The sequence below is a fragment of the Trichomonas vaginalis genome, chromosome V (assembly GCF_026262505.1).
Source record: "Trichomonas vaginalis G3 chromosome V, whole genome shotgun sequence".
In the NCBI taxonomy this organism is placed as follows: Eukaryota; Parabasalia; order Trichomonadida; family Trichomonadidae; genus Trichomonas; species Trichomonas vaginalis.
In genome coordinates, this window is record NC_067207.1 from 5,951,903 (window position 1) to 5,977,464 (window position 25,562).

The 25,562-nt window shown below is 34.3% G+C and overlaps 13 protein-coding genes and 3 pseudogenes across 16 annotated transcripts, besides 2 other annotated features; 9 read left to right on the plus strand and 7 right to left on the minus strand.

Annotated features, from left to right (window-relative positions):
• Positions 1 to 2,392: part of a mobile genetic element that runs on past the window's edge.
• On the minus strand, positions 326 to 1,314 carry TVAGG3_0286050 (protein of unknown function, DUF4106 family; the record flags this gene model as incomplete). The annotated part of the gene is made up of 1 exon (XM_051228998.1): positions 326 to 1,314. A coding segment is annotated over one exon (989 nt), but the record flags the coding sequence as incomplete, so codon positions are not given.
• Positions 1,347 to 1,541, minus strand: TVAGG3_0286060 (protein of unknown function, DUF4106 family; the record flags this gene model as incomplete). The annotated part of the gene is made up of 1 exon (XM_051228999.1): positions 1,347 to 1,541. One exon carries the CDS (start codon positions 1,539 to 1,541, stop codon positions 1,347 to 1,349), a length of 195 nt encoding a protein of 64 aa, XP_051098729.1.
• Positions 2,393 to 2,746: 354 nt separating the features above from the next.
• Positions 2,747 to 4,349, minus strand: TVAGG3_0286070 (annotated as a pseudogene). Its single transcript has one exon. A coding segment is annotated over exon 1 (1,603 nt).
• Positions 4,350 to 6,226: 1,877 nt separating this feature from the next.
• TVAGG3_0286080 (ribonuclease inhibitor domain-containing protein) lies at positions 6,227 to 7,021 on the plus strand (the record flags this gene model as incomplete). The annotated part of the gene is made up of 1 exon (XM_001299245.1): positions 6,227 to 7,021. One exon carries the CDS (start codon positions 6,227 to 6,229, stop codon positions 7,019 to 7,021), a length of 795 nt encoding a protein of 264 aa, XP_001299246.1.
• Positions 7,022 to 7,342: 321 nt separating this feature from the next.
• TVAGG3_0286090 (uncharacterized protein) lies at positions 7,343 to 7,942 on the minus strand (the record flags this gene model as incomplete). The annotated part of the gene is made up of 1 exon (XM_001299244.2): positions 7,343 to 7,942. The coding sequence occupies one exon, from the start codon at positions 7,940 to 7,942 to the stop codon at positions 7,343 to 7,345; it is 600 nt and encodes a 199-aa protein (XP_001299245.2).
• Positions 7,943 to 8,386: 444 nt separating this feature from the next.
• Positions 8,387 to 9,833, minus strand: TVAGG3_0286100 (annotated as a pseudogene). The gene has a single exon: positions 8,595 to 9,814. A coding segment is annotated over exon 1 (1,220 nt).
• Positions 9,834 to 10,279: 446 nt separating this feature from the next.
• Positions 10,280 to 11,170, plus strand: TVAGG3_0286110 (nuclear-transcribed mRNA catabolic process, deadenylation-dependent decay; the record flags this gene model as incomplete). The annotated part of the gene is made up of 1 exon (XM_001299242.2): positions 10,284 to 11,120. The coding sequence occupies one exon, from the start codon at positions 10,284 to 10,286 to the stop codon at positions 11,118 to 11,120; it is 837 nt and encodes a 278-aa protein (XP_001299243.2).
• Positions 11,171 to 11,582: 412 nt separating this feature from the next.
• TVAGG3_0286120 (uncharacterized protein) lies at positions 11,583 to 12,372 on the minus strand (the record flags this gene model as incomplete). The annotated part of the gene is made up of 1 exon (XM_001299241.2): positions 11,625 to 12,266. One exon carries the CDS (start codon positions 12,264 to 12,266, stop codon positions 11,625 to 11,627), a length of 642 nt encoding a protein of 213 aa, XP_001299242.1.
• Positions 12,373 to 12,415: 43 nt separating this feature from the next.
• Positions 12,416 to 13,093, plus strand: TVAGG3_0286130 (uncharacterized protein; the record flags this gene model as incomplete). The annotated part of the gene is made up of 1 exon (XM_001299240.2): positions 12,416 to 13,093. One exon carries the CDS (start codon positions 12,416 to 12,418, stop codon positions 13,091 to 13,093), a length of 678 nt encoding a protein of 225 aa, XP_001299241.1.
• Positions 13,094 to 13,269: 176 nt separating this feature from the next.
• TVAGG3_0286140 (armadillo (ARM) repeat-containing protein family) lies at positions 13,270 to 13,728 on the plus strand (the record flags this gene model as incomplete). Its single annotated transcript, XM_001299239.1, has 1 exon — positions 13,270 to 13,728. One exon carries the CDS (start codon positions 13,270 to 13,272, stop codon positions 13,726 to 13,728), a length of 459 nt encoding a protein of 152 aa, XP_001299240.1.
• A 91-nt stretch (positions 13,729 to 13,819) lies between these two features.
• On the plus strand, positions 13,820 to 14,353 carry TVAGG3_0286150 (uncharacterized protein; the record flags this gene model as incomplete). The annotated part of the gene is made up of 1 exon (XM_001299238.1): positions 13,820 to 14,353. One exon carries the CDS (start codon positions 13,820 to 13,822, stop codon positions 14,351 to 14,353), a length of 534 nt encoding a protein of 177 aa, XP_001299239.1.
• A 2,802-nt stretch (positions 14,354 to 17,155) lies between these two features.
• Positions 17,156 to 25,562: part of a mobile genetic element that runs on past the window's edge.
• Positions 17,213 to 18,192, plus strand: TVAGG3_0286170 (annotated as a pseudogene). Its single transcript has one exon. A coding segment is annotated over exon 1 (980 nt).
• On the plus strand, positions 20,978 to 21,787 carry TVAGG3_0286180 (uncharacterized protein; the record flags this gene model as incomplete). The annotated part of the gene is made up of 1 exon (XM_051229000.1): positions 20,978 to 21,787. The coding sequence occupies one exon, from the start codon at positions 20,978 to 20,980 to the stop codon at positions 21,785 to 21,787; it is 810 nt and encodes a 269-aa protein (XP_051098730.1).
• TVAGG3_0286190 (uncharacterized protein) lies at positions 22,055 to 23,050 on the plus strand (the record flags this gene model as incomplete). The annotated part of the gene is made up of 1 exon (XM_051229001.1): positions 22,055 to 23,050. The coding sequence occupies one exon, from the start codon at positions 22,055 to 22,057 to the stop codon at positions 23,048 to 23,050; it is 996 nt and encodes a 331-aa protein (XP_051098731.1).
• On the plus strand, positions 23,088 to 23,507 carry TVAGG3_0286200 (protein of unknown function, DUF4108 family; the record flags this gene model as incomplete). The annotated part of the gene is made up of 1 exon (XM_051229002.1): positions 23,088 to 23,507. One exon carries the CDS (start codon positions 23,088 to 23,090, stop codon positions 23,505 to 23,507), a length of 420 nt encoding a protein of 139 aa, XP_051098732.1.
• TVAGG3_0286210 (organellar and viral DNA polymerase type B) lies at positions 25,090 to 25,500 on the minus strand (the record flags this gene model as incomplete). Its single annotated transcript, XM_051229003.1, has 1 exon — positions 25,090 to 25,500. The coding sequence occupies one exon, from the start codon at positions 25,498 to 25,500 to the stop codon at positions 25,090 to 25,092; it is 411 nt and encodes a 136-aa protein (XP_051098733.1).

Genomic DNA, 25,562 nt, shown 5'->3' on the forward strand with positions numbered 1-25,562 from the left:
CTGTATGAGTCCATACTTTCACATATGGCATAATAGAACTTTGCATTTCAGGGTTAATGGTTGTTGTGAAGTTGTTGTTAAAGTTCATAGCATCTAATGTCAAGTTGTATGACCTCATATCCTCAACCGTAGAATATTCTTCTCTTGGATAATATTTGCCATCTATGTTTATATGATATTTAATACCAGGGTTGTAGAAACAAGAATAGTCATTTATAGTTCGTCTGAACAGTACAAACATAGTATCTGCATGTTTCATTGCAGTTGTTAAAGCAATATCTGTTCTTGCACCTGGTCAGCACTTTGGTTTCCAACTTCACCTGCAAAGTCTTTGACAGATATTTGGTGTATAGGGAACATAAGTGGAACTGCAATATATTTGGCAGCTAAAGCATTTGAAATATCTGGGTCCAACATATAGACTGCAAGTCTGCTTTCTATTCTCTTGCATTCAAATTTTTCGCATGTGAACTTAACTGGGTCCCAAGCATCTCCAGCAGCATTGAAATAATAGTTTACTTCAGTGTTGAGGTTTGAGAAACCAAAGTCTAAGTCAACTTTGTCTTTGCAAAATTCGGCGAATGACGTTTTATTTGTTCCCTTTACGTCTGTAAGAGTGAATGGGTCTTGTGTTGGTGCAATGACTAAGTTATTTTTGCTTGGAGTAAGTTCGATAGAAATTTTTCCTGCCCAGTTTGGCAAGTATCTTAAAAACCTGAAGATGAGGAAAGATGACAAAGGAACTCTAAGTTTCAGTTTTACTTTGGTTACTGCTGCTGCAGTTTGTCCAGAAAGGTTAACATAAACTCCTGGAACGTTAGGGTCAAGTCTTCTTATTTTCTCAATAGTTGCATACTGGTCTGTTTGTTCTCTAGCTTGTGGTTGTACTGAGTTTCTCAAAGCGAACCATTCATAGTTTGCCCATGTTACTGTTTGAACTAAGTCAGAGTTAGAATATATCTTATATCCCATGAAAACTTCTGGAGCATATTGGTATCCGACATAGAAAATTCCATTGCAACCTTTCTTGTCAGACAACTTGGCAGAAGGTTTTATTTCAATGTCTTGTTCCACGTATAAGAATGAGTTGTCAATAGAAATAATATGAAACCTGTCGCAAGCAATATCTACTGTTGTTGAAGAACCTTCTCCAAACTCACCTAAGTTTCCATAAGAAACAGCAGTTGTATATTCGTAAGTTCCAGGAACTATTTCTGACCTTCTAATGGCATTGTCGCATTCGTTATACCATTCGGAAACATTTCCGTTCATGGCATCCAAAACTGTTGGCGTTATATTCTGAGCGGCGTACATTTCATATGGGTAAAAATATAGAATAGTTGGATTTATATGTCATAATAGAACCCACTCGGACCAAGCTTTACTTTCTTCCTGACTGAGTTTTTAACTCTTCTTTTTCCTTCATTGCCACTACTTTCACTAGATGAAGTTACTTCTTCACTACTTTCACTTTGTTCTACTCTTCTCTTCTTCTTTGGTGTCGCTTTTGGTAACTTGCCCTCTGCTTCAAGTTGTTGCATCTTTGCCTCATGTTCACCTAGTATGTTGTAAATTTCCCATGTCCTTTTTGCCTTTGGGCTCTGGTCGCCCATCTCAGGTAACCTATATCCTAGAAAGATTTTGTCATAGTTTGTATTTGAGTCTTCGCTTATTGTTTTGCATGACTCTTTCCTGAGTTTCCGGTTCAAGCTCTTCAAACAGAGCTTGTCCATATGGAATAAGCTCGTTTCCAAATATATGTTTTTGTAGCCATTCTGGTTTTCTTTCCATGTTACCAATAATATCTTTTGTGAATGGGAAAGCTTTACCCAATGTTTCAGTCTTGCGTCATTTATTTCTGTAGTTGGTTTTATTTTGTCAAGGAACATGTTTTTCAATACTAACATTTCATTTGGTACTGTCCATTTGAGTTTTCTTAAATATTCATCCCTTCTCAGTTCATTGTCTGCAAAGTAAGTTTTTATGACATTTTGCAAACTTTCGTTTGCAAGGTCATGTACAATAGGTTCTCTTCCTTCTCTCTCCCTAACTTTCTTTCTAAACTCTTCACCAAATATACCATCTCTATGGTTCTGTGTAGTTCTTTGAGATAAATGTTCTAGAACGTCAGGTGTTATATTTCCTTCAGCCATGTTCATTTCATACTGTCCAAAATATCTGCATGTTTCATATCTTTCAATGGCATTAAAGCGCGCTGAAAATACCAGCTATATCTGGTTCACCATTCACTTCCATTGCGTCTACAACTTCTTGGAATTGAGGTTGTAAGTTTATGAACCACCTATCCGGATTAGCATTATGACCCCATCTCATTGTAGTTCCATAGTCTGCAGAAACAAAAGTAGGTTTTGTTTCCATATTGGTTAGGTTCTGAATGAACTTTAAACAATGTTTCATTTCTATATGTTTTGTTGAAATTTAACCTTTTATTTTCACCGAGTTCAGCCAAAGATTGAACGTTATATGGTCGTAAGTAAAAAGGATTATTGTATTTGCGTACATTATCTTTCAGTACTTCCATTCTATGCTGAATATTTTCATCTGATGTTGGAGTCTTTTGTATGTCGGTAAACATTTTTCGATATTCTTCTACTATGTCAGCCGAATTTTTCTTAGACTCTTGGAAAGATTCCATATTCACCTCATACTCTTGTTGAGGGTCAAGATTTTTCGGCTGTTCCAAATCTTCATCTAGTTCTGTGAAGTTAGTTTCCAAAGGAGGGACTTGTTCGTTTCCTTCAGGCTCTTCTAGCTGTTGTTGCTGAACTATTTCTTCCATGTCTGGTTGTATCTGAACTTCTTCCTGTTGAGTTTCTTGTACCTCATCTGCTGGCATTTCATATATTCCGAGACCGTTTTTAACAAGTTCCCTATCTAAGTCATCCGGACTCATAAACCTTTCTTCTTTCGTTCCGTCTCTATTTTTTACGCGTTTCATGAAGAGAGTTGAATTATCATTTAGCTCTGACACCAAATATCTCGGAGTAAATTCATTCATGTCATTTGGATGATATGCTATTAAATCATATCCCTTAGCGAGCTTGTATTTTCCAGGTTTGAGATTATATCCCATTTGATGCTGAACCATAAAGCTAAATAGGTTCGGGTCAGTATTTCCTTCCTTGAACTTTCTAATAGCTTCTTTATATCTGTCACTAAAGTCAAGAGTATCTGGGTAACCATAATCTTCCTTAAGCATTTTTAAGAATTCTTGGTTTCCTTTTTCTCTACTTCTTTTATGTCCTTGCTCTGTTTGTGGTTGTTGTGCAGGGTTTTGAACTGTTGGTTGCTGTGTTGGTTGTTGTTGTTGTGCTGGATTTTGAACTGTTGGTTGTGGTGCAGGTGCAGGGGTTTGAACTGTTGGTTGTTGTGCAGGGTTTTGAACTGTTGGTTGCTGTGTTGGTTGTTGTTGTTGTGCTGGATTTTGAACTGTTGGTTGTGGTGCAGGTGCAGGGGTTTGAACTGTTGGTTGTTGTGCAGGGTTTTGAACTGTTGGTTGCTGTGTTGGTTGTTGTTGTTGTGCTGGATTTTGAACTGTTGGTTGTGGTGCAGGTGCTGGATTTTGAACTGTTGGTTTTGGTTGTTGTTGTGGTGCTGGATTTTGAACTGTTGGTTGTTGTGTTGGTTTTGGTGCATGCCTGTGTCTGTGTCCATGTGACGATGTAAATGTTTTAGGTAGTCCTGGTGCAGGTGCTTCTCTTGGAGGGTTTGGTGGTATATAAGTTCCACCAGCTGGCACATATGTTCCATCTGCAGCATAATGTCCTACCTGACTTTTCGTTCTTAAGAAAGCATTTACTAGGTCTGTTTTGGTCTGTTGTAACTTTTTTTCTTGACTTTCCACAACAGTTGCTCTAACGGCGTCATAGGCACTTTGAACTGCCTGTCTCGTTGCTGCATCTGTTATTTCGTCATATTTTGTGCTACTTCTCTTAACTCTTTGTCGAAACCTTCAGACTTCAGTTTCTTTCCAGATGAGAAGTCGTTCACTAGTTTCACCTTACTATGAAGAGCTTCGAAGGCATTCTTAAAGTCAGCATTCACTAAAGCTTCATTTTGAACTGTCTTCATCCGCTTGTATTTTTGTCCTTATTGACCCTATAAGTTGGGCTGCTTTAGCGTTGGCTTGGGCATCTAACCAGTCATTATTAGCTTTTATAATATCTGCACTTTTCATTGCCTTTTGCATGGCTGCGTCGTTATTTTTTACTTTCTTGTGCTAAGTTTTCATTACTGTACGGTTTGGTTTTGCAACTGTAAAAGTTTTTCTGCCTTTACATTTGCTTCAACTTCTTTTTATACTCATCGCTATCCATATATGTCTTCATGGCTTTTTGTTTTATCTCTTCATCTTTCAGTACTTTATATTGAGTAGTATGGTTTTTCAAATTTATAACATCTTGTTCCATTTTTGCTACTTCTGCTGCTTTTTCTGACACTTTTTTCGCATATTCCTCTGTACTTAGTTCTTTCAGTTGTTCTTCTTTCTTCTTTTCTCTACGTTTAAATCATTTAGTTTCTTTGTCTGTCTGTCATATTCTAGTTTCTTTCGTTTTCACTTATTTGTTTCTGTATGTCTATGTTTGACTTTTTGACATCTGTTATTTGATTTTTGAGTGAACTCAAATTCATTTGACTTTGAGGGTTATAAGCTGTTCGTCTGCAGCTCCACCATAGCCTGCCATTTTCGCTAAAAGTGCCGCTCTTAAACCTCCACTCTGTGCACCAATAACTCGGTTTAAAAGCAATAGGGTGCTTGACATTTGTTGCAACATAGTGGGTCATTCATCATTTGTTGTTGCAACTGTTGTATGGTGTCAGTTTTACTATTGGATGTTTCAATGCTCCCTTCCTCTTACGTATATTCTTACGTAGCTTACGTGGCATTTTAAGTGAAGTTAAAAAGCGGTTTTTGACAGATGTTTATATGACACTTTTTGTTCAGCTCAAAAAACTACTCGGTCAAAGTGTTGTCAGTTTTGTAAAATAACCGTCCTATCTCATTCTATAAGGGGAAAAAGGCTTCTCAAAGTATACTTCCTTGGAACGCCTGTAACTTTTCCTGTAGCGACGATAGATCCTTACTTGTCCGGACAAAGTTATACTATTTTGAGTGCTCTACAAAAAAGTCACCGGCTGGCTCGTCCTCAGAAATTTTTTAGGGGGTAGAGGGCACAAAGTGCCTGGAACTCATTTTGGCTTTGTTGGAAGTAAAAGCATGGATGGTTATGTATAACGTCTAAAGTTTCTAAAGAGTCTCTCAAAGTCCAGTCTACTTGGTATTGAAAATCCCATGTGTTATAGAACGGCGGGTCCACTATAAAGAAAACATTTTCCTTGTCTTTATATTTTTCATACAACTCTGTCCAATGACATCTCACAAACTCTATACCCTCAATATATTTTTCTATGTCCTCTTTGAAAACATTTGTATAGTTAAGATATAAAACTTTTGACATAAGTGTTTCAATGTCATGAACTCTTATAGCACCACTATATAATAGTCTAGCAGATATACTATCCCAGTCTATATATTCTGCTTTTTTCAAAACCTCTCTCACAATATTTTTCTTATCTAATGGTATACGTTCCATCTTACCTATAGGTATCTTTTCTTTTAACTCTTTCAATATATTGTTTGTGTCTGGAATATGTTTGAGACGGTCCATATAGTTGTCGAAGTCATTGCATATAATCTTTGAGTCAGGAAATACGGTATAACATAAATGGGATATATAGAAACTTCCACCGAACAAATCTACAAATGTTAGACCATTCGGTAGTTTCTTAAGTTCTCTCAATATAATATCTTTACATCTACTCTTATTTCCAAAGAACGGTAACGGCGGTTTTGTAAAATTCATTTATATATAATAATAAAAATGTTTTTACCCGAAAAGTGGCAAAACATGAAAACATATATAATTTGTGAAAAGTGACATAAAAAGTGACACTATTAATATGATGTAAATAACAATGGTTTTGGTTTTGTCACCGGCTGGTCGGCTGGGGTTCGGTCCTCCTCTTGGGTCTTGGGCAAAATTTCTTATGGGCTAGAGGGCGCAACGCGCCTGGAAGCCCCACTTACCTGACCTTATACACTTATTAATTCATTAATGATCTTATCTGATGGAATCAATGGGAACTACAATTTCGATTTTTTTTTAGTGGCCGAAAAAATTTCATGGTAAAAAGCACAGATTAGATGAAAATAAACGATGTATTTGAAACTGGTAATATTACATATTCTATTATAGATGTGCTTCAAAGAGAAATTCGTGTCGGAACCGGAGTTTTTAATGACACCATTTCAAATGCTGTTAATAACTCATACAATGGATCGATTACTATTCCAAATTTTGTTGTCTATGATAATAAATTATGGAGAGTTACTGAAATTGGGCAATGTTCGTTTGTGCACTGTAATAATATTACAAATTTTGTTATTGGTTATAATATTGCTTATCTTCGCCAATATGCGATCTACAGATGCTACAATGTCAGTAGCATAATATTTGAAGAACATAGCCGTTTGAAAAAATGTGAAACATACAGTTTATATGATTTATATAGTTTGAAAGAGATTTCATTTGGAGGGGATCGTCTTGAATCTCTGGGAAAGTATGCAATGAGTTATACATTCTTCCTTGAATATATTAGATTGCCTGCTTCTGTGATTAATGAAAGCGCATTTAAAGGTTTGGATTCCCTCAAAGAAGTTCATTATTGTGGAAAATCTTCAATAACTAATGATATTTTCTTTAGGGTTAAAGTGAATGATTATTTGACTCCAAGTGACATAAAAGTTAAAGTGACATCCAGTTATCCATCAACTACATTTGGAAAAAATGATACTGTAATAGTTGATGATTCTATTGATTGTGATTTCCCTCAGTCGCTTAGTGATTTCGATCTTTTATGCAAAACTGTTTATAATAATTATAATATCCATTTATCTTATTCTTACTTCTCCATATTCATTCTGATGTATGATTCATAAACCAAGCTTTTATTATGTATTGCCTATTTCCTTCTTAAAGTTCTTTGAAAGCTAACAAACAATAAACTTAAAAGATGTTTTATTTACACTTTAATTATAGTTAAAATATATTGCTTTAATTTTAGCGGTTTGAGTAGATTTTGTTGATTACCTGTAATTAATAGGCCCAATTAATTTTGCTGATTTATCTAATTGGATAAGAGTATCGAGTCTATTCTCTTGGTTATATATATTTTTATGATGTTTTGATATTAATATGTTCATTTAGGATTATTTATCAGTTAAAAAAAATGAACAATACCGGAAAGTTTAACATAATAATCATTGCAAAAAGAATCTGTTTTGGGTCTTCATCAGTTGTTCGATAATTTCACCAGTCAAAATAGTCTGGACTGCACAATCACAGTATTTATTTTGTTCTTTCTCTTCTGATGATGAAATTGATTCTGAATGCTCTTTGACTTCAGCGCACCCATCTTTATCGGCTTGCTCCATTGATTCTTTCATCTCTTGAAGTTTTTCTTCTTTTTCTTTGTTTAACTTTTCTTGGTTTGTTTCTGGAATCTTTTCTTCAGTTTTTTGATTATCTTCATTTTCATTTCTCGCTGGTACAGGTTCTTCTTCAACCTTTTCTAGTTTTGGAACTGCCTTCTCTTGTAGATCTGGATAATTTTGATATTTTTCGATGATTCGCTCGGCCATCAATCTTGCATAAAAAGATGCCGCATCAGCACTGCAATATCTACCCCAGGTATAATCAATCATCATTTTATGGGCAAATTCTTTTGGAATTTTAATTGCCTTACCAAAAATTTCGGCAACCAATTTTGCAATGATGCCAGAAACATATTTACCTCTGATTGTTCGACAGAGTTCGACTTCAATTTCTTTTGCAAGGCTCTCAACACGCTTTTTCTTCAACTCTCCTCTTCTTCACTCAATTGAGCATCTTTCTTCATTTGTTCAAGTTTATCATTTATTAAATCAGCAAGATCAATTGCAGTATCACAGCTGATATACCTTCCTCTGAAGTATTCAATTAATATTTTGTATGCTAATTCTTCAGTTAGACCGAGTTGCTCAGTGAATAATTTGGAAACATGTTTTGCCTTCTCGTAGCCAACGTAACCACCTTGGAGTGTATGAAATTTGAATACTCAATTTACTATTACATTGAGAATATCAGCATAAAATGCTTTTCATATCATTCCTTATGGATAAGATTTAAAAAAAAAGTAATATATATGAAAAAAAAAACATATAATTTTTCAAGAATTTAGCTTCATTAGCAATATTAAATCATTTATAAGCAACTATAGTCAATAGAGACTATGATTTTAATGAGTTTATTTGAACAATAGATAAATATAGGAATATTCAGTTTTGATATTTTTGTTCATCTGCAGGTATTCCTTAATAAAGATAGATATTAATTTTACATCATGAATATATTTCAATTCCAGAATATTATGAGATTACACCTCAAAATCCTCGAGGATTTCTACAATAAAATACTATCACAATTCTAAATTTTGGTATAGATAAACAACAACAGAGCATTTTATTATGAAAATTAAACAAAATATAACCAAGGAGATTCCAAAATCTTTTCTGCTGATGGTCTGTTCTTAGGAATTATGAATAAGAGAGGTTTAAGGAACTCAGTGAGTTCCTCAGCATCTTGTTCTGTGAGTCCATATTTAATAAGTAAATTATATAAGCAAGGAAGTTGTTTCTTGTAAGTTGCAATGAGTCCACCATGTCTGTTATAGAGTTCTGGATAGAATTTACCGTTTTTGGCCCAATCTCTTGGTATTGTTCCCAAAACATATTCCATCATTGAGAGTTGAACAGCATCAAATAGGTCTCTGTTCTTAGATGTCTCTTCTACATCAGGATCTGGAAGAACGGGGTCGAATAAATGATGTCTTTGGCTAATTCAAAAGTCATACAGCCTAAACTCCAAATATCAGCGGAGCAATCGTAAGGAAGACCAAGAAGTACTTCAGGCGATCTGTATTGACGAGTTTGAATTAAGTCGTTCATGATTTCATCGACAAAACAAGAATTTCCAAAATCTCCGAGTTTGAAATTGATTGTAGACTCATCATCTTCGAGGCAATTAAATACTTCTCTATTATCATCCTCAGAAAACGGTCCGTATGGGAAAATTGGCCTTTCTGCGAAGACATTTTCTGGTTTTAAGTCAGTATGAATTGTACCATGCTTGTGCATAAAGTCCAAGCCTTTGAGAGTGTCCAATACAATCTTTTTAACGAGTTTAAGTGGAATTGGAACGTAATTGTCATCGAAATAGTTAATAAACGTTAAAATATTCTGTGAAACTAATTCAAATACCAAGCAGCAGTGATCCTCGTAATAGAAAACGTCATGAAATAGCGTAATATGCTTTGTTGGATCATCAATTGCGGAAAGATATGAATTAAGTACTAATTCATCCTCGAATTGTGAATCATCTTGATTTGAATCAAATGCTTTCTTTAATATTTTGATTGCAACATTCTCACATCTTAAATAATCATAAGCAAGCCAAACTAAGCAAAATGTTCCACGACCAATCATTGTTTTGATTTGGTATCTATGAGAGAGAACCATATTTTGATGAAGTAATAAGTGGCCTTCGTCGAAATCGCTGCGATATAATTTATCAAGCTGGTCCATTTTATCTCCGGAGTAAGTCTTTCCTGGTTCTGTTCCAAAGAAGTAAGGAGATGACTCATCCTCTTGTTCCTCATGGAAATCTTCTTCCTGGAAGTCTGAACTTGATGCCATTTTTTTCTGTTCACTTTTGGATATCCAATGGACTGAATTTAACGGTATTGTCCGCAAATACCAAACAATTTATTACATATCATTTATTTCCAATAAAATTATCAAATAAAATATGATAATAATCGAATTTCAAAATCAGTTTCAGCGTTTAAAGCTTTTATAGATATGAAGTTGATCTACTAAGTCAATGCATAGCAGAGCTTTCATATATAGATGAACGGATTCTATCCGATTTCAAAAGCAAATTGCTCGCCTCATTTTTGCAAGAGTTATCATGGTATAAGTAGATAAGATTGGATATGGCACGAATCCCTGAGATATTTTACTCTATTAGTGATATTCAAGAATCAAATCACATCTTTCTCGTGGACGAGCTTGCAAATAAAAGTTCTCAGAGAATTAGAAAGAGTGGAAGCATATCTACTCGAAAATTTTTGCTAATTGCTTCTAAAAATTGACAAATTTTGAAATGTCAAGATTTGGAAAAGGACACTTAGACAAGAAAGGTGGCCTTTCCGGACCAGGATCTGGTCGTCCCAGAGCTCCTTTACCGGAGAGAGCCAACCTTGTAAATTATCGTGTTGTTCAACGCGATCTTGTGTATGTAATCGGCATACCAGTTGAAATTGCGCAAGAATCAATTCTGGAAAAATACGAGTATTTTGGACAGTATGGACCTATCAAGAAAATTGTTGTAAATTCTAGCGTTCATCAACAAGGATATCAAAGACCTACAGTAAGCGCTTTTGTTACATTTTGTAAAATAGAAGATGCACTGGAATGTATATATAGCTTAGAATCTTTCACTTATAATAATCATCCAATTAAAGCATCATTAGGTACCTCAAAATACTGCTCTAATTTCCTTTTTGGACAAAAATGCAATAATCAGGACTGCATGTACCTACATCATAACGGAGATCCTAAGGATTCCTTTACAACAGAAGAAATTCAAGCAAATTCACCCAGATTTACAGAAACAACGCGCCCAACAAGGCCACCAGATTACAACAAATATCCTTTACAGAATTCGAAAGAAACAGTTTTCCCACCAAGGAGAATATTGAATATACAGATATCAGATTCAGAAGATTCCCAACCCGAGGAAGAATATATCGAGGAGGAAGATGAAGAAGAAATCCACGAGGAAGAAGAGCCTGATCGCTCTGATTTCTTGAAAGATTTATATAGAAACGGATTTCCAGCTGTTCCTCCTTTACATGTTGATTATTCCGTCAACATGAGTCTTATGCAGCAGCTCAACCTTGACAGAGCTTCGATTAGATCGTATTTGCATCAGAAATGAAAAGAATTTGTTTTTCTTTAAGCATTGTGTGAATATCAGTTGGTAAAAATATTATAAATATTATATCGTTTATTTATTTCAAGTTTTTTCTTACCAAATTTTCTTATTCTGAATTTATCTATTTTCATCTTGATATGTTATCATAAATCATCTAGTTTAGAAATACTGATCTTATTTTAGAACATTAATGAATTGGATTTGAAATTAATTGATAAAAAATCTTCTGTAAACTATTTATCAAAAACATAAATCGTCATAATGACATATAAAATAGTTTTTCTATCATCAGCTTTCATGTGCATAGTTAAAATTTATTGATGAAATGATTTGTATAAGTAACATCAAAGGGAGCTATATCAATTATACAAATTACGTTTTACCAACATAAGAAATTTACATTTGTAATAATATACTCTAGGAAAAAATCAAAATTTGAGTTGTAATTTTTTTTATTAGAAAAAAGAAATAAAACATGAAAATAACTATTATATAACAACATTTATTCTAATCACTACTGCTATCACTGCTATCGTCATCATCGAACATACTTTTCAGTTTGGATGATGTTTTCTTTGTAACTTCCTTCGATTCTGTGTATTTTTCAAGTTCGTCATTAATTTCCGATATTCTAGAAGTGATAATCATGTTTTGTTCGGAATGAAATTCAATAAATTTTTCATGAATTGCAATTTCTTGTTGTGTAAATTGTTGGAATAGTGAAAGGTTCTTGGTGTCATCTGGTAATTCAGTTAATTTCTTTTTGGTTCTTAATAATTCATTTGTTAACTCAAGATAAGTCTGTCCAGCTGCAGAAACATCAATTGTGCTGTTAGTTGCATTAAGAGTGATATCATTTAGAAGCTCATTGCAATACTCTGGTTGGAATATTGATTTTCTTGAGTAAAAAGCAACAGCTTCCTTGCATTTTTCAATTGATGGCTGTATCATCGATTTAGATATTTTAATAATAGATGCTTTGATAACTGGTTTGAAGCTTTCGATAAAATTAGGGTAAGATGCTGAGAGTCTGCTTAGGATATCTGCATTTATGTTAAGTATTGCACTGTGACTTTTATAATCGTCATTTAATGATTCGATAATTTTAAGTAATTCATCAATAATTATTTGAAATTGAGTTAAATGCATAAAAAGATAACGAGAAATCGCAACATTTGGTTTATTATTTTGAACGAAATATTCTATTGCTTGTTTTAACCTGTTATTAATGTTCTGGTGGATTTCTTCTTCACTATAATCCATTTTCTGTCACTTTTTGATATATTTGTCACTTTTATATGATACCAAAATTGCCTTCTGATGATGAAAATCCTCTTAATATTCAAAAGAGAATTGATGACTCTGATGATTATGAAGAGGATGTATCATCAGAATACGAGTTTTCCGAAATTCAATTTCTTGATTCATCAATTGAATTGATAAATCAAGATGAACTTGCTGAAGTCATCAAGTTGGCTAAAAACAAAAACATTCTTCCAGCTTTTACTGAATCAAGTCAACAATATTTATTATCATTATTACAACAGGAAGCATGTTACGGAGAATATGCATATCAGTTACTAAAACTGTATCAAAGAGCCAAAATCATCTCAAGTTTAAACTGTATTGAAGAAATTTGCAAATCCGAAAAATTTAGTAATCCAGAAATCAAATTTATTAATCATTACTGCGGTAACAGAGTCTCTAAACTCATTTGCAACGAAAATTTTATATCAAAACTATTAAATAATTTAGATATATATCCTTCAAAGGATGAATACATATTTGAACTGCTTAATAACATTATACGATTTGCAATCACACAATTCAAACCATTTTTGCCAGTTCTTGAAGAAAAAACTTTAATTTCACCAAAATATTTTAATCAGTTTCTTGATGCAATTGGACATTATGCTATCAAAACTGCAGATGATGTTTTGGCTCTTTTTCAGTCCAATTTTTTGAAGAAATTATGAAAATTTTCCAAACTAATGCATTTCAAGAGAATATTATATATTTCATTACAGATTTAATTGCATCAAAGGCTTTAAATTTCTCTCAGCTATTTCCAATACTTGAAAAATATAATCTTTTTGGATTTTTCTTGGAAATAGAGATATCTGATTCAGATCTATTCTTCAATCTACTAGAAATGATTAAAGAAATATCAGTGCTCCCTGATTCCTATGATTTTCTTATTAAATCTGGAATAATTTCAAAATTATTTGAAGCAATGCAAAGTTCAATTTCATTTAATGCAAAAAAGATCATTATAAAGTGCTTTTCTACAATACTTTATTACGCATCAGATGAAGTTATTAATTATTTTATTGAAAATAATGTGATGGAATATTTAAAGATGAGTCTTGATTTAGTCAGATCCAAAAAGAATTTAGTGCATACACTCAGCTCAATTAGTAATATAGTTGATGCTTTAATGAAAGAGAATAGAATTGATGAATTAGAAGAAATATATAATGACTCAGACTTGTATTCAAGAGTAGAAGAAATTAATGATAAATATAAAGATAGATCCAGTGAAAGGACCGAGGAAATTCGAATTGAAAGCTTTTCATTATATTCGAAACTTCGTGAAATGAACTTAGAATAAATTGTTTGTATATTAGTATTAGTGTTGTATCTCTTAAACAAAATTCATTTTTTGAAAATTGCGAAAACTTTTATATGCTAATTGCATTTTAATGGACTTTGATTACTTTCAGACAATTTCTCTTGAGGAATCTAGCCATTATAGTACATTCGAAATCAAAAAAGCTTTTGATTTTAATTTCGATCCATCTGAGTATTGGGTTGCAAACACATATAATGGATATTTTAAAATTTGCTTCCCTTTCCATTATCTTTCAATCGAATCTTTTGAAATCACCACATCAAGCAAAGATTGCCGTCCAGTTAAGATTGCAGCCGAAGCTAGTGCAAATGGTATAGATTACAGAGGACGCCAAGAGTATGAGCCTCGTATGGAAAAAGGCACTACAAAGCAATTTTTATTTAATTACAATACAAGCTTAATTAAATGCTTTAAATTTTATTCTATTCAATCTACATGTCAGGATATGGGAGGTGATATAAATCAATTCGAGTTCTTCGGATACCTTTATGATATTAATGCGACAATGAAACATTTTGGATGCTACAAAGCAATGCATTTATCTTGTAATTTCCATTATAGTTTCGGGTCAATAGGACTATTTCTTATTTTTTCAATTTTGTAAAAAATCTTTTTAATGTTTTTATAAATAAAAAAAAAAAAAAAAAAAGGCAGTGGGGCCTCCAGGCACTTCGTGCCCTCTAGCCCCGAAGATGTTAGTATAAAATGAGTTTAGTATAAAATGAGGTTTTTTTGGGTATAGGGGGCCTTCCAGGCACTTCGTGCCTTCTAGCCCCTAAAATTTTTGTAGAGAACTCAAAATAGTATAACTGTTGTCCGGACAAGTAAGGGTCTATCGTCGCTACAGAAAAGTTACGGGCGTTCCAAGTAGACTGGACTTTGAGAGACTCTTTAGAAACTTTAGACGTTTTACATAACCATCCATGTTTTTACTTTACATCCGATAAAAAGTGGTTTGGAAACCGTTATGAGATGGTTAGAGGACATACATGACTATGAGTTTTAGATAGAATATGAGAAGGTCCTATAAACCGGAGAAAGTGTCATATAAACATCTGTCAAAAGCCGCTTTTTAACTTCACTTAAAATGCCACGTAAGCTACGTAAGAATATACGTAAGAGGAAGAGAGCATTGAAACATCCAATAGTAAGACTGACACCACAACAACAGTTGCAACAACAAATGCTGAATGACCCCACTATGTTGCAACAAATGTCAAGCAATCCTATGCTTTTAAACCGAGTCATTGTGTGCACAGAGTGGAGGTTTAAGAGCGGCACTTTTAGCGAAAATGGCAGGCTATGGTGGAGCTGCAGACGAACAGCCTATAACCCTCAAAGTCAAATGAATTTGAGTTCACTCAAAAATCAAATAGCAGATGTCAAAAAGTCAAACATAGACATACAGAAACAAATAGGTGAAAACGAAAAGAAACTAGAATATGACAGACACACAAAGAAACTCAATGAGTTAAACGTAGAGAAAAAGAAGAAAGAAGAACAACTGAAAGAACTAAGTACAGAGCAATATGCGAAAAAAGTGTCAGAAAAAGCAGCAGAAGTAGCAAAAATGGAACAAGATGTCATAAATTTGAAAAACCATACTACTCAATATAAAGTACTGAAAGATGAAGAGATAAAACAAAAAGCCCTGAAGACATATATGGATAGCGATGAGTATAAAAAAGAAGTTGAAGCAAATGTAAAGGCAGAAAAACTTTTACAGTTGCAAAACCAAACCGTACAGTATGAAAACTTAGCACAAGAAAGTAAAAATAACGACGCAGCCATGCAAAAGGCAATGAAAAGCGCAGAATATATAAAAGCTAACAATGACTGGTTAGATGCCCAAGCCAACGCTAAAGCAGCCCAACTTATAGGGTCAATAAGGACAAAAATACAAGCGGATGAAGACAGTTCAAATGAAGCTTTAACAAATGCTGACTTTAAGAACGCCTTCGAAGCTCTTCATAGTAAGGTGAAACTAGTGAACGACTTCTCATCTGGAAAGAAACTGAAGTCTGAAGGTTTCGACAAAGAGTTAAAAGAAGTAGCACAAAATATGACGAAAATAACAGATGCAGCAACGAGACAGGCAGTTCAAAGTGCCTATGACGCCGTTAGAGCAACTGTTGTGGAAAGTCAAGAAAAAGAGTTACAACAGACCAAAACAGACCTAGTAAATGCTTTCTTAAGAACGAAAAGTCAGGTAGGACATTATGCTGCAGATGGAACATATGTGCCAGCTGGTGGAACTTATATACCACCAAACCCTCCAAGAGAAGCACCTGCACCAGGACTACCTAGAACATTTACATCGTCACATGGACACAGACACAGGCATGCACCAAAACCAACACAACAACCAACAGTTCAAAACCCTGCACAACAACCAACAGTTCAAAATCCAGCACAACAACCAACAGTTCAAAATCCAGCACAACAACCAACAGTTCAAAATCCAGCACAACAACAACCAGCACAGCAACCAACAGTTCAAAACCCTGCACAACAACAACCACAAACAGAGCAAGGACATAAAAGAAGTAGAGAACAAGGAAACCAAGAATTCTTAAAAATGCTTAAAGAAGAGTGTGGTTTCCCAGATACTGTTGACTTTAGTGACAGATATAAAGAAGCTATTAGAAAGTTCAAGGATGGAAATACTGACCCGAACCTATTTAGCTTTATGGCTCAGCACCAAAACGGATATAATCTCAAACCTGGAAAATACAAGCTCGCTAAGAGATATGATTTAATAGCATATCATCCAAATGACATGAACGAATTTACTCCGAGATATTTGGTGTCAGAGCTAAATGACAATTCAACTCTCTTCATGAAACGCGTAAAAAATAGAGACGGAACGAAAGAAGAAAGGTTTATGAGTCCGGATGACTTAGATAGGGAACTTGTTAAAAACGGTCTCGGAATATATGAAATGCCACCAGATGAGGTACAAGAAACTCCACAGGAAGAAGTTCAGATACAACCAGACATGGAAGAAATAGTTCAGCAACAACAGCTAGAAGAGCCTGAAGGAAACGAACAAGTCCCTCCTTTGGAAACTAACTTCACAGAACTAGATGAAGATTTAGAACAGCCGAAAAATCTTGACCCTCAACAAGTGTATGCGGAGAATATGGAATCTTTCCAAGAGTCTAAAAAAAATTCGGCTGACATAGTAGAAGAATATCGAAAAATGTTTGCCGACATACAAAAGACTCCAACACCAGATGAAAATATTCAGCATAGAATGGAAGTACTGAAAGAAAATGTAAGCAAATACAACAACTCTTTTTACTTACGAGCATTTAACGTTCAATCTTTGGATGAACTCGGTGAAAATAAAAGGTTAAATTTCAAGAAAACATATAGAAATGAAACATTGTTTAAAGTTCACTCAGAACCTAACCAATATGGAAACAAACCTACTTTTGTTTCTGCAGACTATGGAACTACAATGAGATGGGGTCATAAAGCTAACCCGGATAGGTGGTTCATAAACTTACAACCACAATTCCAAGAAGTTGTAGACGCAATGGAAGTGAATGGTGAACCAGATATAGCTGGTATTTTAAGCGCGGCTTTAATGCCATTGAAAGATATGAAAGATGCAGATATTTTGAACCAGTATGAAATGAACATGGCTGATGGAAATATAACACCTGACGTTCTAGAACATTTATCTCAAAGAACTACCAAGAACCATAAAGATGGTATATTTGGTGAAGAGTTTAGAAAGAAAGTTAGGGAGGAGAGAAGGAAGAAACCTATTGTACATGACCTTGCAAACGAAAGTTTACAAAATGTCATAAAAACTTACTTTGCAGGCGATGAACTGAGAAGGGATGAATATTAAGAAAACTCAAATGGACAGTACCAAATGAAATGTTAGTATTGAAAAACATGTTCCTTGACAAAATAAAACCAACTACAGAAATAAATGACGCAAGACTGAAACATTGGGTAAAAGCTTTCCCATTCACAAAAGATATTGTTGGTTAACATGGAAAGAAAACCAGAATGGCTACAAAAAACATATATTTGGAAACGAGCTTATTCCATATGGACAGGCACTGTTTGAAGAGCTTGAACCGCAAACTCAGGAAAGAGTCATGCAAACAATACGCGAAGACTCAAATACAAACTATGACAAACTCTTTCTAGGATATAGTTACCTGAGATGGGCGACCAGAGCCCAAAGCAAAAAGGACATGGGAAATTTATACTAGGTGAACATGAGGCAAAGATGCAACAACTTGAAGCAGAGGGCAAGTTACCAAAAGTTGCACCACAAAGAAGAAGAGAAGAGTTGGAGAAAGTAGTGAAGAAGTAACTTCATCTAGTGAAAGTAGTGACAATGAAGGAAAAAGAAGAGTTAAAAACTCAGTCAGGAAGAAAGTAAAGCTTGGTCCACGTGGGTTCTATTATGACATATAAATCCAACTATTCTATATTTTTACCCATATGAAATGTACGCCGCTCAGAATATAACGCCAACAGTTTTGGATGCCATGAATGGAAATGTTTCCGAATGGTATAAACGAATGCGACAATGCCATTAGAAGGTCAGAAATGTTCCTGGAACTTACGAATATACAACTGCTGTTTCTTATGGAAACGTAGGTGAGTTTTGGTGAAGGTTCTTCAACAACAGTAGATATTGCTTGCGACAGGTTTCATATTATTTCTATTGACAACTCATTCTTATACGTGGAACAAGACATTGAAATAAAACCTTCTGCCAAGTTGTCTGACAAGAAAGGTTGCAATGGAATTTCTATGTCGGATACCAATATGCTCCAGAAGTTTCATGGGATATAAGATATATTCTAACTCTGACTTAGTTCAAACAGTAACATGGGCAAACTATGAATGGTTCGCTTTGAGAAACTCAGTACAACCACAACTAGAGAACAAACAGACCAGTATGCAACTATTGAGAAAATAAGAAGACTTGACCCTAACGTTCCAGGAGTTTATGTTAACCTTTCTGGACAAACTGCAGCAGCAGTAAACCAAAGTAAAACTGAAACTTAGAGTTCCTTTGTCATCTTTCCTCATCTTCAGGTTTTTTAAGATACTTGCCAAACTGGGCAGGAAAAATTTCTATCGAACTTACTCCAAGCAAAAATAACTTAGTCATTGCACCAACACAAGACCCATTCACTCTTACAGACGTAAAGGGACAAATAAAACGTCATTCGCCGAATTTTGCAAAGACAAAGTTGACTTAGACTTTGGTTCTCAAACCTCAACACTGAAGTAAACTATTATTTCAATGCTGCTGGAGATGCTTGGGACCCAGTTAAGTTCACATGCGAAAAATTTGAATGCAAGAGAATAGAAAGCAGACTTGCAGTCTATAGTTGGACCCAGATATTTCAAATGCTTTAGCTGCCAAATATATTGCAGTTCCACTTATTTCCCTATACACCAAATATCTGTCAAAGACTTTGCAGGTGAAGTTGGAAACCAAAGTGCTGACCCAGGTGCAAGAACAGATATTGCCTTAACAACTGCAATGAAACATGCAGATACTATGTTTGTACTGTTCAGACGAACTATAAATGACTATTCTTGTTTCTACAACCCTGGTATTAAATATCATATAACACATAGATGGCAAATATTATCCAAGAGAAAATATTCTACAGTGAGGATATGAGGTCATACAACTTGACATAGATGCTATGAACTTTAACAACAACTTCACAACAACCATTAACCTGAAATGCAAAGTTCTATTATGCCATATGTGAAAGTATGGACCCATACAGGAGGTCAAAAAACTCAATATACAAATGGAGACCGTTCAAACTTTTGCTTGGCATTCCATTTGCTGACTCAGAAGACTTTATGGGTGGTATTTCAACTGTTGGTACAGTTCAAATACAATATACTGGTGACAGAGACGGTCAGATGAATTGAAAGCAAAGAAGTTTACAAAACCAATAGCACTTTTCACGGAAGATGCTCTTTTGAAGATTCGTTCGATGAAACCTGCTGGAGCTCCTCAGATTGGTATAACGACAGCTTCCATCGAGCAGATTTTGGCAGCAGGTCAGTAAGTTTTCTTGAACTGACTTCTCTCCGTCAAATATTGACAGTACGCCAGTTTTGACATAGTATTGTATTATAAACTTACCTTTAGAAATATCGGTCAGTTTGTTGTTATATTTTTGTCAACGTCAAAACTTTCACCATTTCAGTTATACCAACTCTCTCTGCTTTATGAAAATATTTGGTTCAGCAAAGACTGCTATTCTATAACTTTTTCCATTGTTTGTGTAAAGAACTATTCTATCAATGAACTTGTATTGTTTGTGTGTGTAAACTTTGTTCTGCTTCAATTCGAAGAGATACTCAAATACGTCCATCTTTTTATTCTAAGTAAAATGTCATTTCCGAAAAATAGAAGCGTAAGTGTTTCAAAAGGTTTAATGGCGGTGGCAGATGTGAAGTTAAATTCACCAACTCAAACAAACAGTCAAAGTGTTATTGTCAATGTCAAAGACAGAGATGTTGAAGTGGGGAAACCATACAAAGACGAAGATGGTATAACAATAGTTCCTGTAAAAGAACAACCAACATATCCTGAAGTTAGCAGAGACTTAAGTTCTGTTGCAGATATTCGAAACGACTACATGCAACTTAAAGATAAGCTTAAAACTCAGGAGAAAATAGGCCAAGCTTTAGGTATAATGTTAAACTTGGTCGAACACAACCCTGTAAAAGTGAACTCATATGTCATCGCACCTCATGAAGTTTTGAAAGAACTATTGAAACTTTTGACAGAGGCAGACGATATAAACATCAAAGAAATAGAACCCGACATTGCTTGCTGTGGTGTTTCATATAATGTCATTGACAAGATATACGTTATGAAAGGAGGTGAAACGTTGAACTTAAAATATAGTTTCCCAGACGTCATAAAAATATTTGACGACCACAACATTTCATTAAAATTTACTTGCTAAGTAAAAATGTCAAAACTTCTTGAAAGATGTTTGAAGAAAAATAATAGACTTTATTTCATGTAAAGGACTTTACACACTTTTGAACGATATGAAAGACCCTGTTTTGTTTGTTCGTGTAGACAAAGGAAAGTTCTATGTCTTTACAAAATATTTGAACTTCTTAGACAGAGAACTTCAAGAAACGCCATGTGAAAGTTTAGATGAAGTTCTTCTCCACTTTCAGAAAAACTTTTAAATATATGTAAATGGCAGAAGACATAGTGGTTTATACTATTACGACTAAAAACCCTGAGTCATATAATTCTATAACAACAAACTTACAAAGTCCTCAAGGACGATATTGTAAACTGACCTTAAACACGATGACGACTAAAGCCTGTTTTGCTCTTTTGACACCAGAAGATTTTATTGTTGTGAATGGTAAAAAATACTTCTTTGAAGATACTTACTCAGATATACCACCAACAGGTTTTGTTGACTTATTTAATACTTTAAGGACGGATGTAACATGTGCTGCAACTAGAGCAGGTTTCATTATGTTTGGATGTCCGACTGAGTTTACTATAAACGATATGAGCTATAATACAAAACTTATATCTGGTTTTTACTACCAACAGCTTCCTATAACAGGAAAAGGTGTCATACAAGGTCTATCCGTTCCATTGACTTTAAGCACACCTATTTTATATATTGTTTCAAACTTAGGTTCAAAGTGCTATTCGAATGTCGACAGAAACTACTATGACCAAAAGATACTCATGCGTATAAACAACACATTCTCTGCTGGTCTGCCTATTGTTCATTCGAATGCAGAGTTTTCAGCTTTAGTAAACTCAAACACTTTAGCAAACATAAACTTAACCTTAGTTGACGCAAACTTTGTTCCTGTAAAACTTTTATGTCCGATGTATTTGTCAATGACGGCAGAAAGTTTCGAATTGGAAGATGCAACTGGTGAAAGTATTGTACTACAAGAACAACTTCAACAACAAATAGCTCAAGAACAACAAATGCAACAAATGGAACAAATGCAACAACAAATAGCTCAAGAATAAAAAAATATTTTTTTTATTTTTATAAAAATGTACAGAATAGATGTTTCAGATTTTTATGACTTCCAAGCCTTCAGAAATATGTGTCCATTTAGAGACTATAACAAAGCAGTCGAGAATTTGAAACGTTTAGTCATTTATGTTGACTCTGCCCCAGAATGTTATGTCATGAAAGAATGGGATGTAGTCTTTAACAAACCAAGAGCAACCATAGTTTCAGAACAAGAATGTAGACAGAAACTTAAGAAAATAAAAGTCGTACAAGTTGGTATGAAGATGTTAGATGCTTGGGATATCTTATTGTCAAAACTTGAAGATTTTTCAGTTCGTGGTATAAAGTTTTATACACCTTCTCCAAACTTCTATTCTATCTTCACTGGATATAAATACGAACAAGTAGAATGGAAAGAAAATGTTATAGAAGCTTGGTTAGACCATGTCAAAGAAATTATATGCAATGGAAACGAAAGAGTCTATGAGTATATCTTATGTTGGTTTGCAAACATCTTACAACATCCAAGTGCTAAAAATGAAACTGCTCTCATCATAATTGGAAAACAAGGAACAGGTAAGAACACTTTCTTTACAGATATCTTATGCAAACTGTTAGAGGGCTATTCGAACCCGAATATGACAAACTTAGAAAACATCTGCGGTAAATTTAACTCTTCAATAGAGAATATGAAACTTATAGTATGTAACGAACTTCAAAGTATAGATACAACAAAAGTTTTGAACTCAGATGCTTTGAAGAGTCTTATAACAGACAAAGTTGGAGTTGTTGAAAGAAAATATAAAGACCAAAGAGTTTGTGAAAATGTTGCAAATTTCATCATGGTTTCAAACAATGCCGTTCCGATGAAGTTAGAAAGTTCTGACAGAAGATATGTAGTTGTCAGAACGTCAGAAGCTCATATGCAAGATACAGAATATTTTGACGACTTAGCAGAAACTTTGACATCTGACTTTTACAACCACTTGTTCTCATATTTCATGACATTAGATATTTCAAAGTTCAATCCAAGACAAATTCCACATACCGAAGAGAGACAAACATTGTTAGAAGCAAACAAGAGTGTATATGAACTGTTCATAGATGAGACTAACTTTGAGTGTTTAGATGAAAGGTCATTGTACGATTCGTATAAACAATATTGTCAAGAGTATGGTTATATGACAGCGTCTAAACGAACATTCTTGGCAAATGTCAAAAGTCTTTTAGACGTACAGAATGGTGTATATACAAAGAAAAATTTTTCTGAGTAAATTTTAAAAAAAATATTTTTTTTATCCGATAGAAAAGATGACGAAATTCATCTCAGTAAACAAGTATATGTCAGGACTTAAAGAAGAACTAGACCCATTCACATATTTGAATGTTTACTTCTACCATTTTGAAAAGTCTACATTTGACAAAGTTTGGAACATCGAACCAGTTAAGTTTGCTATTGTGACTAAAAATGGTGCGAAATTTGAAGACTTAGACATAGAAGGTTTGTTAACAGTCAAAGAAAGTTTTGACAGAAGGTTTTCAAACCTTAAAGAAGGCAAAGCATACAAACTTGTTATACCTTATGAACCAAAGAAAGCAGACGACTATGAATATTATGAGTCTAAGATAGTTGAAGTTCAAGGTAAATTGGGTAAAAAGATTTTAGAGTCTAAGCCAGTGTTTGCTCCTAAAGAGGAAGAGAACATTGACATTGACCCAGAAATGTTCTAAAAATAAAATTTTATTTTTACATGTCATATCTCACCTTCTCTGGCTCTGGTTCTTTCTTCTCTTCTTCTACTTTCTTTTCTTTCTTTTCTCTCTTCTTCTTCTCTGGTGGAGTCACGTCAAACTTCTCAGAACCATATTTTTGTAAAAGTGCTTTGTCATTTAATAGCTCTTCTATTCTGTTTTCTATTTCATCTTCAAGAACAGCGCATGTGTCTTCTTTGCATTCTAAGAAGTTTTGTTGGACTTCATCTCTCCAAGAGGCGTCATCTCTGTCAACAAGTCTGTCATTGACAAATTTTAAGACTGCTCTGCTTAATGTTTTATGGTTCTTGTCATATTCCCAGAAACAGAACTTTAGAACAAATTCCCCTTTCTTGTTTACACTATGTAAGATTTTATGGTCGACAGATGTTTTGCTGTCGAAAAGCTTATCTCGAATATAGATAGCGAAATCGCTAGACATTTTCTAAAAGATAAAAATTTTAATTTTTCTAAAAATATGTTAGAAAAAAAGTTTGCTGACATTGACAAGAAATTTGAGAATGTTTTAAACAAGAACAAGAGGAAGTTGGAAAATGCTCAGATAAAACCCATACATGACAAGTTCTTATTTGCTCAGAATGGTATAACAGGTCTAATCGCACCACCTGGGTCGGGTAAGACTTTCACTTATCTTAAAATGGCTGCACAACAACAAGAACTAGATGAGAAGAACCCATTCTATGAGTTAGTAGTCATTTGTTCGACTTCTGGTCAATTTGACCAAACCGTCAATTCGTTCAAAGATATTATAAAAAAGTCTAAGTTAGTATGTATAAAAGACTCTGAGTTGTTAGATTGGATAAAGAAGTACCAAAGAAGAGTTTTGAAGTACAATGCTATAAATGAGTATATAAACTCGAAGTTTAAAGACCCAAATGAGGAAATGCAGAGAATATTAGAGAAGAAACACTTCAGAAACAAACAGAAAGAGATAGAATACATTTCGAAGAAATTGCAATCTTACGATTGGAAGACTTACCCTCACAGATGTCTTCTTATCTTAGATGACTTTGCTTCTCATCCTTTGTTAAAGAACAGAGAACAAGATATGTGTCGAATTCTTAAGAAGCTCAGACATTTTAACATCTCAGTTGTCATTTGTGTACAGACAGCCAAGAGTTTAAGTAAGGATGTTAAAAGAATACTTACTGATATTATACTTTTCCCCGGATTGTCCGAAGACGATTTCATGGAACTTATGAAAGAGTCCATGGCAGGTAAGTTTGACAGACATGAACTATGGGAGAAGTACAAAGTCATACAAGACCCTCATACTTCTTTCAGAATTCATATCTACGCGAACAAAGTTCAAATTGTAAAAAGTCAAGCTTGAAAAATGTAAGTGTTTGAGTCTTAGTCTGTTGTGGTGCTGGGGCTGTCGGTTCTTCTGGCTTTGGAAGACATTCAGGAAGAGGAACGTCAGTCATCCGTTTGTGTCCTGTCGGAAGGAAGGACTCGGAATGCCAGAAGGATTTGACAAGACAATTTACTTTATAGAGCTACCTGAGCCATCTGAAGTCAAGCTTGAAAAATAAACGCTTTACATGTATTTTTCAGCAACTTCGTCAAATAATTTTATAGCACTATCTATCTCATCTACTTCAAACGTTTCTTTACCTTTTATGGGAGCACCATACATTTTCTCAAACTTTTCAAGTAGTTCTGTTTCAGCAGCTCTCATATCGTTAACAAACACAACCTTAACTCTATTGACTGTACTGTCATATCTTTGAGTTATATTAAATGTTCTTCCTATCTTATATCTCTTTGTATTGAAGTCCTTCGGTTTCTGAACGATGTAAAGTAAGCCTTCACTGCAACGTTCCGTATCGAATGAACCATATGTTATGAAATTATATCCAACAACTGGGTCAATCCATAACAAAACTATTGGTATAAGACTTTTGTCAATGAGATATGCTGTAGTTCCACAGAATCTTACCGATATCATAAGCTCAGGATTTCTTGTCAAAATTTTCTGAGTTGAAGCAATTCCAACCCAATGGTATGTTT